This window comes from Pleurodeles waltl, chromosome 1_2, assembly GCF_031143425.1.
Source record: "Pleurodeles waltl isolate 20211129_DDA chromosome 1_2, aPleWal1.hap1.20221129, whole genome shotgun sequence".
Classification (NCBI taxonomy): Eukaryota; Metazoa; Chordata; class Amphibia; order Caudata; family Salamandridae; genus Pleurodeles; species Pleurodeles waltl.
In genome coordinates this window covers 655,292,180-655,307,326 of record NC_090437.1, presented here as the reverse complement: position 1 = coordinate 655,307,326, position 15,147 = coordinate 655,292,180, and the positions used below count along the sequence as shown (strand labels likewise).

The following is a 15,147-nucleotide window of genomic DNA, read 5'->3' as shown; positions in this document are numbered from 1 at the left end:
GAGCCAAAAATTGCCTACCACCTACCAATTACCCAAGTCTCCAAATATAAATGGTACATCACTTGTGTGGGTAGGCCTAGTGTCTACAAGAGAAAAGGCCCCAGAATACTACGTGGAGACATCAACATTTCCTGCTACAACAATTATCTGATTTGGCAATGGGGGTAGTGGTGTTTTTTGGCTGGGGGTTGATGGCCACACAGGAAAAACAATCAAACCCAGAAAGTTCTGAAAATTAAACACCCAGGGGAGCCTAGGGTGGTATGCCTTGTGTAGATCCCACAGAGTTTTCTTACCCACAATGCCCTGCAAATCTCAAACTTTGCCTTACATTGAACATTTTCCCTCCATTTCTGTTAAGTAAACTTCTGGAATTAGCTGGAATCCATAAAATCCCTACCACTCAGCATTCTCCTTTTGTCCTGATAAACATGCTACCTCACTTATGTGACTGGGGGCGACAGGCATGCATCAAACTCCATGGGGGTCTTGTGGAGCGACCCTCATTGACCCTGGTTTAATTTCCTTTTCCCTCAGCAATTCTAGTTCTTATCCAGGTACTTTTTCTCACATCCCTTCACCACCTCTTCACTTTCTACTGCACCACTCATATGCTGTGACTGTCCCCCAGACAACTTCCCTCTGCCAAATGACTCTTCCTTATCTTGGCAAGAAAGTAACCCTAGAATCAGCAAAAGGAGAACCCCCAGTTTAAGGTTTTCATTTTTTTTATAGTGTACAACTTTTTATGACACAGGAAACGTGATATTTTGCCTTTTGGGTGCTTTGTCCTCTTGGTAAAGAGGCTATATTTGGCCATTTTTTGTGGTCTGTTGATCTCGTTACCATGTACAGTAATATTGTAAGGCAATCATAAGGCAGCTGTGTACAGTGGCTGCATCTGAACTGGCTAGCAATACTCCGGTGACACGTGACTGCCAACTGGCTTCACATATACATTGTACATTGCACCCTTGGTGTACAAGAGTCTGGACCCTTAGACAACTTTGCTGATAAGTCTCAATTCCATACTGCGACCAGCAAGTGCACCAAATCCTCATCAGGCATGATCTAGTTTAAAAAAATAATTTAAACCCACTCACTCTTTTTGTGATAAACATCATCTCTTGCTAATCCAATATTAAGACCTATGCACAACTCTGCAGGTGTACATAGGACTTTATGTAAGATATATTTTCAATTCCACACTGGAAATTAGCCCTGCACATCCAATGCACCTCAACTACTCTATTAATCAATTCTGCATACGCCTGAGCCAAGGCAGGTAAATTCTGAAGAGGTTTACAATATCAAAATGTAGAGTAATCCAAGAATGTAATAATAAGTTAGTAAGGCAGAATACAGAGGATGTTATCTAAAAAGAAAAACAAGCATTTGCAATGCAATAGGTCTCACATTTGTGAGATTTAGAGCTATTGAAGTTGTAAATGACAATGGGGGTCATTACAACCCTGGCGGTCTTTGACCACCAGGGTTGTTTTGACGGAAGCACTGCCAACAGGCTGGCGGTGCTTCCTGGGGAATTACGACAGCGGTGGAAGCACCGCAGTCGCACCACCGGGACCGGTGGTTTCCTGCCACTTTAGTCCCGGCGGTTTAAATCCCCAGGGCAGCACTGCCCAAGGGATTACAAGTCCCCCTCCCGCCAGCCTTTTCATGGCCGTTTGAACCGCCATGAAAAGGCTGGCGGAAAGGGGAGTCGCGGGGCCCCCTGCCTGCCGTTCAGCGCGGGGCCCCCTGCCCTGAACGGCCCCATTCAGCTTTTCACCAGGTTTCCGCACGCCGGCCCAGCGGTGATCTCTAAATACGCCCTGCTGGAGTGCGGCTGCATTGGCGGCCGCCCGATGGTTTCAAGGTTGAAATGAGGGCCAATGTCTTTTATCTATGTGTTTTTGTTTTGGAGTGTAGTGGATGTATGCCAGGTGCCACAGCAACCCTCCCAGGCCTGTAGCTGCAGGAGAGGGAGGACACAATAAGGCCGCCATCTTGGGAGTGTGTTTGCCTCATTCCTACAGGCACTTTTGTGCCCTATGCTACGCTGCTCCTCTCACTGTGGCACCCCTGTGTTAGCTTCTTTGCGCTACAGGCTGTATTTGAAGAAGCCCAATTTACATCCAAAGGAAAAATGTTTTTTTTGCTATCAAGCTTGAGGCCATGAAGTGTTCGGGTCTGGAGTCACAACTCTTTTTCCACCATTTTGGAGACAACACCTCTCACCATCTTCTTGCCTGGAACCATCCTATGTCCTTGGTTGGTGACCCTCCGGAGGTTATCAAGAGCAGGTGCTGTCGCCTAGTGTTAAGTTCTACTCAAGTCAGTTGGTTAATGCACCCACTGCAGAGGTCTTGACAGAACGAGAATGTCACAGAATACAATCCTGACATAGCTTTATAACCTCTTCTTCTCTCCAAGGTCGATGCAAATGAATTATAGTGATTTGGTTAGTAATGTACCTGCTTTGCAGCGCTGTGAAATGGCAGAACCTGTATTACCAAGAGCTATGTAAAAAAATACAGAGTTACTCCCAGACTGCCCCAACATGCACGAGACAAAGAACCCTAAGGGAGAGGATGTGGTGTAAGGGCTAGAGCTACCAACTTTGGACCTTGGGAACATGATTTGAGTCTTGCCCCCGGCTCACCATCCTTTGATTCTGGGCCAATCACTTAATCACCCCTTGCTACCAAAATTGAATGTGTTCTTGTGTAATGTAACCAGTGCTCATGTAAAGCGCTGTAATACCTTTGCATTGAGTTTGCGCTATATAAAACTGCAAAAGAAATTAAATAAATAAAGTACTCCAATACCTTTGTGTTAAGTTTGCGGTACCTAAAACTGCAAAAAAATAAATAGTTAAAGCTCTCCAATACCTTTGCATGGAGTTCATGCTACATAAAACTGCATAAAAAAGACCCCACAGACATCGTAAAGAAACACCAAGATGCCCTAAAACAAAGAGGAAGAAACAACTTACGGCTGCAAAACAGCAAGGTAAAAGAGAAAAATAGTCCGTCACACTAAGTTACAAGGCCAATTGTGCAATACTCCATGTACCAAGGTCCGTCTCCAAGCCGGTAAGAGAACAGCATGAAGGCGGGGCAAACGTAAAGCATTTACCAATGACATCAAGGGATTTTTGAAAGGCAGGCCCAGGAACTAATGAAAGCAATGGGCGTGAGATGGGTGTGGTTAAAGCCTACAGAATAGATTACGACATGTCGAAGATAGCAATGCTTGCGCGCTGCTATGCTCTAACTAAAAAAGTGGAAGTCGCAGGGACTACTGCAGTGTAACTGAAAAGCTGCAGAATGCTTTCTACTGGGATGGGCTCCCCAAGATTTCTTCACTAGGCCCAGCAGATCTTCTCTTTATGATGACTGAAATGACAATATTGTTTCTACAACATGTTTTTCTAGTTTTTTTGCACGCCATTAATCGTCAACTCATCTTCTTTTGTGTGATGACGTGCAGGCCCTGTTTAGAATGAGGTCTAGGTCAATTAGCAGCCTCTGCACTCTCATGCCATTTCTTACTGAAAACTCTGCCAGTGGCATGGAGGATTGAAAGCACTCTGATGTCACATTACAGATGTGTGCAATTACATACCCTGTTGAATAATGCAAGAAGATGGCGGTGGTGGTGAACAGGGTGACAACACCAATATCTCTCTGTGTCCCTCGGCCTTGGGTGTAAGTGGGGAAACACTCCCTCAAAAATGTTTGTGTTGGGGGGTCACACCCACCTCTGACTTGTTCCTTGGAAATTTACCCTGCGTACCCTTTTTTAGTTCAAGCCTAGATTGTTTAGCTAGTTACATATAAAAAACAAATACAATAATACATACATGTGTATATATACACAGAGGGGAACTGGGTCAGCCCCTTTCATCCATTGATCTGTTCAGCTGTCAGTCACTTTGTACTTCAGCCCACCACAGCATGGTCATTCATCTAATCATGTGTGCACATCTGCCTTTTTTTTCTTTTGTTTTTCTGTTATCAGTTTCTTGCTTGTGAGCCCAAAATATGTCTCTGGTTCCAGTAATTCATGTTTTGCTGTAATATATATTAAAATGAAAGGGTTTTTCTTCCTATCTTAAGTAAAACTGCCTGCTAGAAAGCAGTCACTCTGTACTGTCAAAATAAAATGCAATAGTTAAAGTGTTTTTAAATTTAGAATTATTATTGCAAGCAGATGACCCCCACGTTTAGGTGGCATGTGTCTGTGATATTTAGTCATATAACCTGTAATGAATAACACAAACGGAAATAAAGAAAAAAACTATTAACCTTAACTGTTGTCTATTAACATTTTTTTGTTAGTTTTTTTTTTTGCCAATAGTGTGTGAAGATGATAATTTTTAGAGGCACATGCTTGATCAGAAATGTATCTACTATATCGTATATTTTAAAGAATGGCTTACTTTTGGCACATTCATTGGGGAAATCTTTTTGAACAAGGATGCATTTGGTCTTATTTAGAATAGGTACTGAACATAAAAGTATTTCCTATGTAAAAATGTGATTTTTTTTAAAAACATTTGTTGCAGAAAACACACCTGACCAGAAAAGATCTACAGTGCTGCTTACAGTATCCTATAAGCGACTGTGTCCTGACGTTTCTAAATGGAGAAGCTGGACTATACGTCTTTGTTCTTTGGTAATTATGTGTTATTAGTTGATTTGCGAAACACTCATGGCACCTGCTTTTTTAAATGTTCCCTCCCGCTTTACAAGGAGCGTGTTTCTGCCAAAGTATTGACCCTTTTTTCTTTTTTGATGCTCATTGTTCTAAAATAAGAATTCACATTTTTCTTGCAATCAGTAGACTACCTTTACTGACCTGACAATGAAAGCCAGTGGAGTGCTATACATCAAAGACAAGCATAAAGTCCAGGATTAATAGGAGAGGGAGCTGGGTTATTGCATTGTTAAGTGGTGTTCTTTAAAAAGGTGAGTCTTCAACTCTTTCGTATACTGAAACAGCATTTGGGCGGTCCTGTTCGATACAAGAATGCAGTTGCAGATCCTGAGTGCACAGATTCAAAAGGCCTGTTGCCTTGTATTTTCTGTTTTACACTCCTTAGTCTGATGGTGTCATGGCTGTTGGTGTGCCGGGAACCACCAGAGATGGTCAGCTTCTCTGCAAGATAAGCAGGGGTGCTGATCGTGATGGTTTTCTAAATGATGGAGCTGGTTTTGAAGATGGTGTGGGCCAGCAAAGGGGTACCAATGGAGTTCCATCAGCACAGGGGTGATTAGATTTCTTCAGGCCCTGTATGAAACTTGATGCAGCGTGCCCTAAAGGGAGCCAGTATGGAGTTCGGTAGTCCAGATATTCGGGCATTACCATTATCCAGCTGTGCGAGTATGAGGCCTTGAACAAGAGTTCCTAGTCGCTTTCTGGAAGAAGCAGTTTGGCTTTCTTTAGAAGAGAAAGCTGGTACAAGGCAATCTTTGTGTTCTTGGCAGTGTGTTCTTTTAGGGTGCAGTTGGTGTCCAGCGTGAATCCAAGTGACTTGACATTCGCTGAAAGTAGAGGTTTGAAGCTGTCAAGGTTCATGTCATTGAGCCAGGTAGGCATGGTAATCTATTTGTTGTTCTTGGCAAATAACAGGAATTTTGTTTTGGTTGGGGTAAGCTTAAAGGTAGGTAATGGACATCCACATCAGAATGATGTGCAAGCAGTGATTGAGAGGTTGGATGTCAGAAGCAGAGGTGACGTTCAATTAAAGTTTTGTATCATTGGTGTATTGGTGATTCTTGATAATGTTATCTGTGAATAAAGCACTAAGTGGCTTCATGTATAGGTTGAAGATGACAGGAGACAGTAGGGAACGGTGGGGGACTCCACAGGTTGATTAGCATTTTTTTGTGACCTGGAGATGCCCATGTGAACAAACTAGTGTGAGAATGAAAGGTAGGAGCAGACCCATTATAAGGACATTACTGGTGGATCACATTCAAGACTCCAGGGTGTGTGTCAGGGTGGGATGGTCGACTGTGTGACACAGCTGAGCAGTCCAGCAATATCAGGAAGCCAGAGTCATCTTCATCTGTGGTCAAGAGGGCTTCTTCTGTGATGAGTAATGTTGCAGTCCCCATGCTACAGCATTATCTGAATCCAGACTGGTAGTCATGCAGGAGATTGTTAGCATTGATGTGATCTTGGAGTTGAACATAGACTGCTTTTTTAATGATCTTACTAATTGAGTGGTCGGTGAGTGATAGACCAGTAGTTGGTAAAGTAATTGGAATCTAATGTAGGCTCCTTCAGAAGGGAGAGGATGTGACTTGTGTTGAGAAATTATAGGAAGGTTTCTTGAGTGAGGGAGGCGTTGGCATGGTAAGTAGGGTTAGGAGAGCGTCCCCAGAGAGAGCTTTGATGAAGGACGATGGTAAGACATCATCCTTGTAAGAAGTGACATTGAGGGAGTTGAATATGTCCGCGAAATCTGGGAGGGATAGGGCTTTGAAGGCTGACCATTGCGGGATTACAATTTTTACAATCTGAACATGAATTGCCTTTTTAGCCGCATGTTATTTTTCTTTTTCAGCCTTGAGAAAGCCCCGGCGTACGTGCCTGTGGGGCGAAACACGTGTTGGCTGAGTTTCTGCTTTTTTGTGGGACCTACTTGGTTGTATTTCAATTTGGAGCTCACCTGCTTTCCAAAATAAAGGATTCGTTTCAGAGCATTTAAGACTCTCTTTGCAGTTTCTTCTATGAACTTCACCGACTGCATGATAACCAGATATTATCTCATTTATTCAGTGGGACCTTACCTTCCTTTTCATTAGTGTACTTCTTTTGGGGGACTTGGGTCCATGTCCCCTGGTCAAGCTCCCACAGTTACGAAAAAAGCATTTTACACAGGAAGTTTGTGGATGGGACCCTCTCCTTCTTGGAGCAACTTCTGCTTAAAGGATAAGAGGTAGATAAAGAGGAACTTGACACATAACAGGCAACGTTCCTTTTTTTAAAAGGAGTGTAGATCCTTCTTTAGGTGAGTAGAGCAAAAGCACAGTGTCAGCCTTACACTTGCCTTTCATCATATACATGTATACTTCTTCTGAGTTTATGTATAGTCCTATATTATGACAAAATGTTTTTAAGTGTGAACTAAAAAGTTGAACGTGAATGGTAAACCTGTGATCCAGTGGTATTTCACCTATGAAAGGCTAAAGCATTTACACAATTTATATATGCCTCATTGGCAGAGGGCCATCCAAAGGGGGTGAGTCTTCCTGCCATACAGCAATGTGAGACTAGACACTTAACCGTAAATATCATCTTTTTAGGAAAGTGAGGTACACAAATCTGTGGTTCTGTGAGTGCTCACTGTGCCACAGGAACCAAGGTCTGCCCTACTGAAGAGCCCGAAACGTGTCTTGGGTTGCTAGCGTTTCACTTCAGACGAAATTGGCCTGGACGTTCGGGGTGGACTGTTCCTGTTGGAGCAGGCCCAAGACTGATTTGCCTACATTGGGTCTCTGTCTAGAATGGCGTGGTGGGCAAAAAACAATGGTCTGGAATGTGGCCATGAGCGATTGCAGGTGGCTGAAAACCATTACCTTGACTTTATTGCAGTAGATTCCCTAACTACAATAGGTATGTCCAGACATGTGTTCCGTCCTCTCCATGCCATAGGACTCAAGCTATACCTCACTGACAAGAACTAAGTAAATCGAAACTGAACCGCAGTGGCTTGTGTTCCCACCTTGTTTTGCAGTAATACAAAGCATGTCAACTTGTAGAGCTTCACAAAACAAAAACAGATGTGGCCTTAAGGCGAGTGTTTAGATGTCTGCGGAATTCCTTGTGGAGTGTGGATCCTCCACCAATTTCCTGATGTAACGTCTCCATACATGCACTGTCAGTGATGAGCATCTGAAATTGCTGGACTTCAGCTTGGTGCACCATATGGAAAAACACCTAAAAGGATGCAGCCTAATGACAATTCTAATGTTTTCATCTTTCTCCTGGTTTTCTTCCTGCTGGTAGTCTTCTTGAAAGGAAAGATTCTGTGCACAAGAATTTAACTTGCTGTATTCATCAGTAGTTTGGTAATAATGTACATCTGTTCTTACACATAATCAATTGGGCCCTCGTTATTTGTTGGTCAGATATAAGTGCTGGCATACCGCAGCCTGAAAATATAATTTATGGATGGTATGCCAGCACCTAATCTGCCGATAATTACTTGTTTTAGTCCCAACTACGGGCAATAACTAAGCAGACCTGGAAATATAGGGTGAAAATCTTTTCCTTTTTTTAATAATTCTTTTTATTGATTTATATTCTACATAATTTTCTTATAAATTAGTGAAACTTCGCAACATTCCTGTCCCACTGACCTGGCAGGGTATTAACTGTTTTTCTCATTGAACAAAGTGAAACAACATTCCAGTTTCAATGTTGGATTGGCCAAAATGTACATCCTACACCAAACTAAGTATTCCCTGCCAAACAATCTACAGATTCTTCTCTAGGCAAACAGACTAGATGATTGTTATTGAAGAAAATAATTATTTTCCTTGTATGTGATCCTCACACACTCTAGTAGTGGCATGCTTCATCATCGAGTCCACTTCAACCCCTAAAAGCCAGAGTGGGCTCAACTACATTTCAGGGAGCACTCACATGTATATCGTACCAGGGGACTCTATAGATAAAAATACCTGACTTTGACCAAAGGTGACCCTTTATTCACGGTCAATGTGGGTATACAATAAAAACCGAATGGGAGGAGCACTAGAATGTTATACTCCTAAGACTCTCACTTAAGCCGTTGACATGTTTCAGCCCCTGTCTATGGCCTTATTAGGTCCTGGGCTTTCATCAGGGCATTTATGATATAGTGGCCCCGGCGTCAAAATATGGTCAGTCTCGGTATACACAGACAACATGCAGTGCTAAAAGATTGCATGCAATGAGCATCTTCACTCTCTTTTTCAAGTTAGAGCAGCGTTGTGGTACCTGAAAAAGACATAAAGAACAAACGCAACATAAACAACATACCAACTTTGTGCTGCCTCTTAGAATCTTCTTATCTTTTGAAAGTTGCTTAGATAGAGGATGAATGCAACTATAGGTCCTGCTAAATGAACCATGACTATTGACTGCCCTGTGTGCAAAGGCACTGCATGCACCACTAGCACAACAGCACAAATTAATTCCCTATTGTGTTCTGTTGCATTACGTGAAAAATTGCAAACACCACCAGAAATGCAATGTTTAGAGAATCCAAACCTTTGTAGTGACATATATGCCTACTAGCACGTCAAGTTAGTGGAAATAGTCACACATGAATTAAAGACCTAGAAACAAACAAGCAGTCACACTTACTCACTTTGGGTTACTACTCACCCTCTTTGGGAGCAAGGGACGGGGAGCATGCTCCTGGCCATGTTTGGGGGGGTGCAATTAATTTTGGGGGGAGGTCATCAATGGTACCACACCTAAGATCCACAAACTAGTGTCCTGCTAACTTCGGCTTGTGCTACTCCCGCCTGATAGCGGTGAAAATTGTGTTAACACATTTCCCAAATCATTGCAAATAAATGGGAAGAATGGTAGTCATGCAAAATTCCACCCATTGCAGGAGGAGACCCCGTTTGACCTGAACATTAGTTTTAGTGTGGCGTGCAGTTAAAAACTCTGGACAACAGATACCATGTGAGTTATGAGCTCTCTACTGTACTCTTAGATTTTACAAGGTCTGCTGCCCACTCTGGAAAATTCATTCACTGGAAAGACCTTGAGTGGTGCTCTAAGAATACAGTGGTTGGTCTTGTTGATTAGTTCTGACTTGAAGTATGATTGCATTCTCATTTCCCTATACAATTTTATGATTGGGGTGGCATATATAATATAATACACAGTTGCTAAGTCGACTTCTCAAAACATGTTCAACCTGTTTCCTCAAAATTGTTTTTGTGCAGAAATAGGTAACAGTGAGGGCTGTCAGCTTGTCCAGCTTAACATCTAGATCAAGAGCTGACTTTCTGAGATGTAGAGACCATGGATTGGGCGAAGCGGTGAAAATCGCTTGAATTATTATTATTATTTTTTTTCAACGTATCTGTTTTGGCTTGATGTATAGAGTAATAGTACTTGAGAAAGGTGGCCTTACATTCAAGGTCTTGGTCATGCAGACCAAACTCTGTAAAATAGCGAGCAGCAAGTGTATTTTGGATGGTAGAACAGCCTCTTAAATGTATTGCACTTTGACTTATTCAGTATTGTAGAGAATGCTCCCAGATAAGCGTATTGACCATAGGAAAGGTTGGGTAGCAACTTCGCCTGCGTGACTCAGCGGATGGCCTCTGCTGAAGGGGAGCAGTGCTGGTGATATCTGCATAAGGCAAATGTGACTGCCTGAACTTCTTGATAATATGTTTAAGATGTACACGAGGCTTGCCGGTGTCCATAAACCAGATGACAAGATAATTTTTCTTGGATGTTTGAAGGATCGATTGGTTACCCAGCACCCATTTTAGGTTTCTCTTTTTTTGTAGCAGCCAAAAATAATCACCTTTGTTTTATCTGGATTAGCCACTAGTTTATTTGTAGTGTTGCAGGTGTGAAGCTCATTAAGAGTGTGCTGCAGACCAACTCTTATATGATCCAATATGAGCATGTCATCAGCATATTGGATCATTGGAAGCTTAACAAGGCCGATCATTGGTGGGATTGTGTTTGCCTTTGCTATTGAGCAACATAGAATACACCTTTGCTTTAGGCCCAGGGTGTTGAAGATTTGTTTGGTTGCCGAGTTGTGTGTGCTAGTCGTAACACGGATCCACGTGTCCGAGTACAGTGAGATAATTGCTGTAAGTAAAATGGCATGTCTGCCCCATTCCGCCAGCTTTACCCAGAGTTTGTTGCGGTCAACACTATCAAAAGCAGCTGAATAGCACACAAAGCACGCAAATAGAGGCAGCCGAAGAAGGAAGAGAAGCGCTAAAGGCTAAATATGACAGGATGATGATATTGTCGATGGTAGAGGAATGCTGTGTACATCCGGTTCAATAAAAAGATATAATATTAGCTTCAAACACCCATGCCTCCATCTCATGGAGTAAGATTTTCACATAGATTTTAGCCTCTACATCCAATAGTGGAATTATCCAATAATTTTCTGGGATGGCGTTGCTCCCATTTGTGTGCATTGGATGAAGGATGGATCCCTTCCAGAATTGCAGAACCTCTGGTAATTAAAAACAGTCTGCATACTAGGGAGTAAGACAGTCAGCCTAGAAGTCTATATGGGACTTAAAAAGTGCACTTGGTAGGCCATTGGGACCCGAGGTTCTGTTGGGTCTCATGGCCTTGATGGATTTATAAACAGAATCTCAGTTAAATACCGTAGACACTGTTTTCTTTTCTTCAGTGCTTGGGACTGATACTTGCCACATGTGGGCATCGCTGCGGCGGACAAGAATCAGGATCTGCATTCAACTTCTTCTGTACATATTCCACCCATTTCATTGTTGTAATGCTATTTCCTCTGACAGTAGATTTATTGTATTAATGTGAAGCCAGAACTTATCTTGATTATTGCAAGACAAAAGGTAAAATATATGTGTCCAATCCTATTCCAGATATTTTACCTTTGACTTCCACAGCACCTTGCAATGGGTTTTCCTTTAGTTATTTAGCTGTAGTAAAGCCCGCTGGTTGGTTTTATCCTTGCTGTAAATTCTAGCGACAGCATTCAGGGAAGATTTACTTAATTTTAATTTGGTTACATACCAAAGTGCGTTCTTCGATCTGAATTGCTTAGTACTTAATGGGCATTGGTTTCTTTGGCCCTCCAGGTTACGAAACGCCAAATCTGTAATTAGGTCCTAGTCATGTGGAAGATTCCCAGAGTTGACGAGCGCTATTGTCACTTACCTCTTCAAGATGTTAAATAGATCCAACCTTGTCTTACCCACTTTAGTGGCCTGAGCATTGTGTTTTTTCCAGTCCTCTATACTTGCCTAATATATGTAGTAAGTTTCACGTGGGGAACTCCAGATCGAACTATATTGTGGCCAGGGACGACCCCTCCGGTGTGGCAGAGGAGCGTCACCCCACTGACGAAAAGCAGAAAAATAAAGCGATAATAAAAGTATTTACACACCTGACTGGTGTATTGCTCTAGCGAAACCAGCCTCACCTGTACCATGGTCTGGCTGGCCCCTCTGTCCCTCATAGTAGTGACAGGGACCCCATTCACCTCAACCTAGTTGAAATGACAACTCCCACCTTCAGGGATCATCAATCTACCCTCTGAGTTCACCCTCCAACTAAGAGAGACTAGGGCATGATCTATCTCCTGCCTGTGGGTACTAATTACTCCTAAGACCATATTGGCCTCACCTGTAGAGGTGGGTGGTTTCTTAGGACAGAGTCCCCTTGGTTGTGTCCTAACTGAGAATAATCAAAGCAGCGGGGTTGCAAGTGGGGCACCCTGGACTACTGCCCACCAGAATCTCCTTATTTTCAGAAGGGACATGGGAACCCTTTCCTTACCCCTTAGACTCGCCACCTCACTCTGCTGGGCGGGGGCCCGAACCACCCTTCTTTTGGGTTGCTCCCAGGTACCTTTTTGGACACTCTGGTGCTGACCTAGAGGTCTACCTCCACAGCAAGCTTCCTACAGTCAGAAAGCTTGCTATCTACCAGATGTTGGTGCAGCTCTGTAAAACAAGCATTGAGCGTACGCTCCCTCAGTGAAGTCATCCACTTTGCTGCCCCTCACCCAGACCTTCAGTGTCTGCTGGCAAAATCTAGAAAACCCATCCAGGACTGATTTGGGAGCTGTGGCTGTTCCTGAACCTCTGACAGAACTTCTCAGGGGTCAGTCCAAACTTAGCAAAAATGATCAACTTAAGAGAGCATACCTGATCCTCTGCCTCTAGTGTCTGGAATGTGCCCTCCCCACCGTGGGCATGTGTTTCCACAGACTACCCCTATTGTGGCCCCCCCTCAACGCAGTACTCCTCAAGGATCTTATGAACCCCGAGTGTAACTTCATAAGCAGCAAACCACTTGTCTATATCCTCTCCCAATAACTATTTAGGCACCAGCTCCTGGGGTGTGCGTACGCATCTCTCGAGTAAACACTGTTGGGACACTGACACCATTACTGTAGGTTGTCTTGCCTTTAGCTCCAGCTCCCTCATGCTTTTTTCATGCTCCAACATTAGCTTTTTCTCAGCTAAGGCCCTCTCAGCCTTCTCCGTTGCCAAGGCCACTTTCTTTTCTTCCTCTCCAGATGTAATTTGGCCAGATCTAACTGGAGTAACTGGCAACAGGGTAATACTACAAAACCAAACAATGCAAAACAGGAAAAATAGGCAGCAAGGTACTGAGGTTCACGGGTGGCAGGCTTGTGCACACGCCTATGCAATGTTTTGATTCTTCACACCACACTCTTCTTTGCACCCATCACCGCCCTACAATGGTCTCCTCTGCTCGGCCTGTGTCTGCTCGGTCTGTGCCTGTAACATTGGCCTCTGACAAAAACTGATGGGTACTGCTTTGCCATTTTCTGTATTTCTGCTGTGCTTGCACCCTCCACCCGACCTCCAAACAACTAAGACTGTATAGAGGTCTCAGAAGCTTCGAAAGGACAGAGACTCATAGGTTGGCAGGAAACTGCAGCAACTCCGAAATAGGGGCAAGCTACTGGCACATCACTTTTTATTGATGCAGATCACAACTAGCCTGGCCCTAAAGTAGACAAGGCAGACAAGATTCCTTAGGGTCAACTGGTACCGCAAGGGCCCTTAAAAGCCCTTTTATAAGAGTGGAAACTGCTATGCAGACTTTAAACCACCAATTTTAGTTTGAGGCACAACGATCTAGCAGGCAAAGGTGGTACTACAGCAAAGGCAGGAGGGGTGCACAAGAGGCAGCTCAACAGGTGGCGTATTTACCTTACATCAAAGGGAAGAATAATGAAAAGTTATTTTCAATCAAGTATTCATTCTTCATAGTAATAATCTATCACAGCCTGCTTCAATTTACCCTTCAGATAGCTCTTCTGCGCTTAAAGTGAGCCCCTAATCCCTATACACTTTGTGTTGAGGAGGGGGTTACCATTTTGGACAAGACATTTTATCACCCCTACTGTCGACCTTTTCTTCAAAGTCTGCTTCATCCAGCCCTATTTTCCCGGAACCAGCAAAAGCTAACACAATTCCACTTACTTCATCAGTAGTGACAGCATATATTCATCAAGTTGCTGGGCCGAAAAAGAGGTGCTCAATCCACAAGCGCTGCACACACATTTATCATGGGAAGGAATCAGGAGCAATAAACTGATCAAGGCCAGACTGAATCAATTAACTTGACCCTTCTTGCGGCTGCAAAAGCCCTAACCTGGCAAACCCACAAATTAGAACTCCAGGTTGATCTTATGCAAATTCTTACAAACACAATAACTAGCATGGACTCAAACATGTCAAACCTGGAACTCAAACTCAGAAATATCTTTAAGCAGATGGTACCATAACATGCACCTGTACCCCCATAGTACATAAGCTTTGCACACTCCCTGAGTTACTCACCATTATGGTAGACAACCTCAAAATCAATCGTCCTGCCAAGGGAAAGCCTAAAGCATCAGACAAAGCCAGTGGCTCTACTTCAGTAGAGAAGGGCAAAAATCCAGAAGGCCCTATATCTCAATTGGTCCTGCTGGCTGTAGCAACACCCTAGCTTTGCAGGTGAACACCACAAACAACACTGCCACTATTACGAGTTCTTCAGGAGCAGCCGAATCATCCACTATCTCTCTAACTAGGAGGGATGGCCACCCAGGGGGGCCTGAAAGTTCAGACATCTGGATATACCACTCCCATATGGCAGTACAGAGGCCCAGGGGGAGGAGGACCCACTCCTTACTCATGTTCAGCCTCATGGTACAGATCCTGGGCTGAGTGGCCAGCCTCAGGCTACCACACCTGCACAGGTGGCAAGGAGAGTGGAAAAACAGTACATAACACCTAGGGGTGTTGCTACCCGATATGGGAAACCACAGAGGCCTTTGGAAGACCTGTATGTTGACACTGACAGATGTCAGTGGCTTCTGTTGGTTGCTGTACTTATTTGGAAAGTTTTCCTTAGGTTGGG

General features: G+C 43.5%; 1 protein-coding gene across 5 annotated transcripts in view; it reads left to right on the top strand.

Annotated features, from left to right (window-relative positions):
* IL15 (interleukin 15) overlaps positions 1-15,147 on the top strand; it is a 438,031-nt gene that overhangs the window by 172,672 nt on the left and 250,212 nt on the right. For all 5 annotated transcript variants that reach the window (XM_069242573.1, XM_069242574.1, XM_069242572.1 and 2 more), the window contains one exon: positions 4,571-4,680. In XM_069242573.1, coding sequence (XP_069098674.1) covers positions 4,571-4,680 — 110 coding nt within the window. The remainder of the gene's footprint in view (positions 1-4,570; positions 4,681-15,147) is intronic.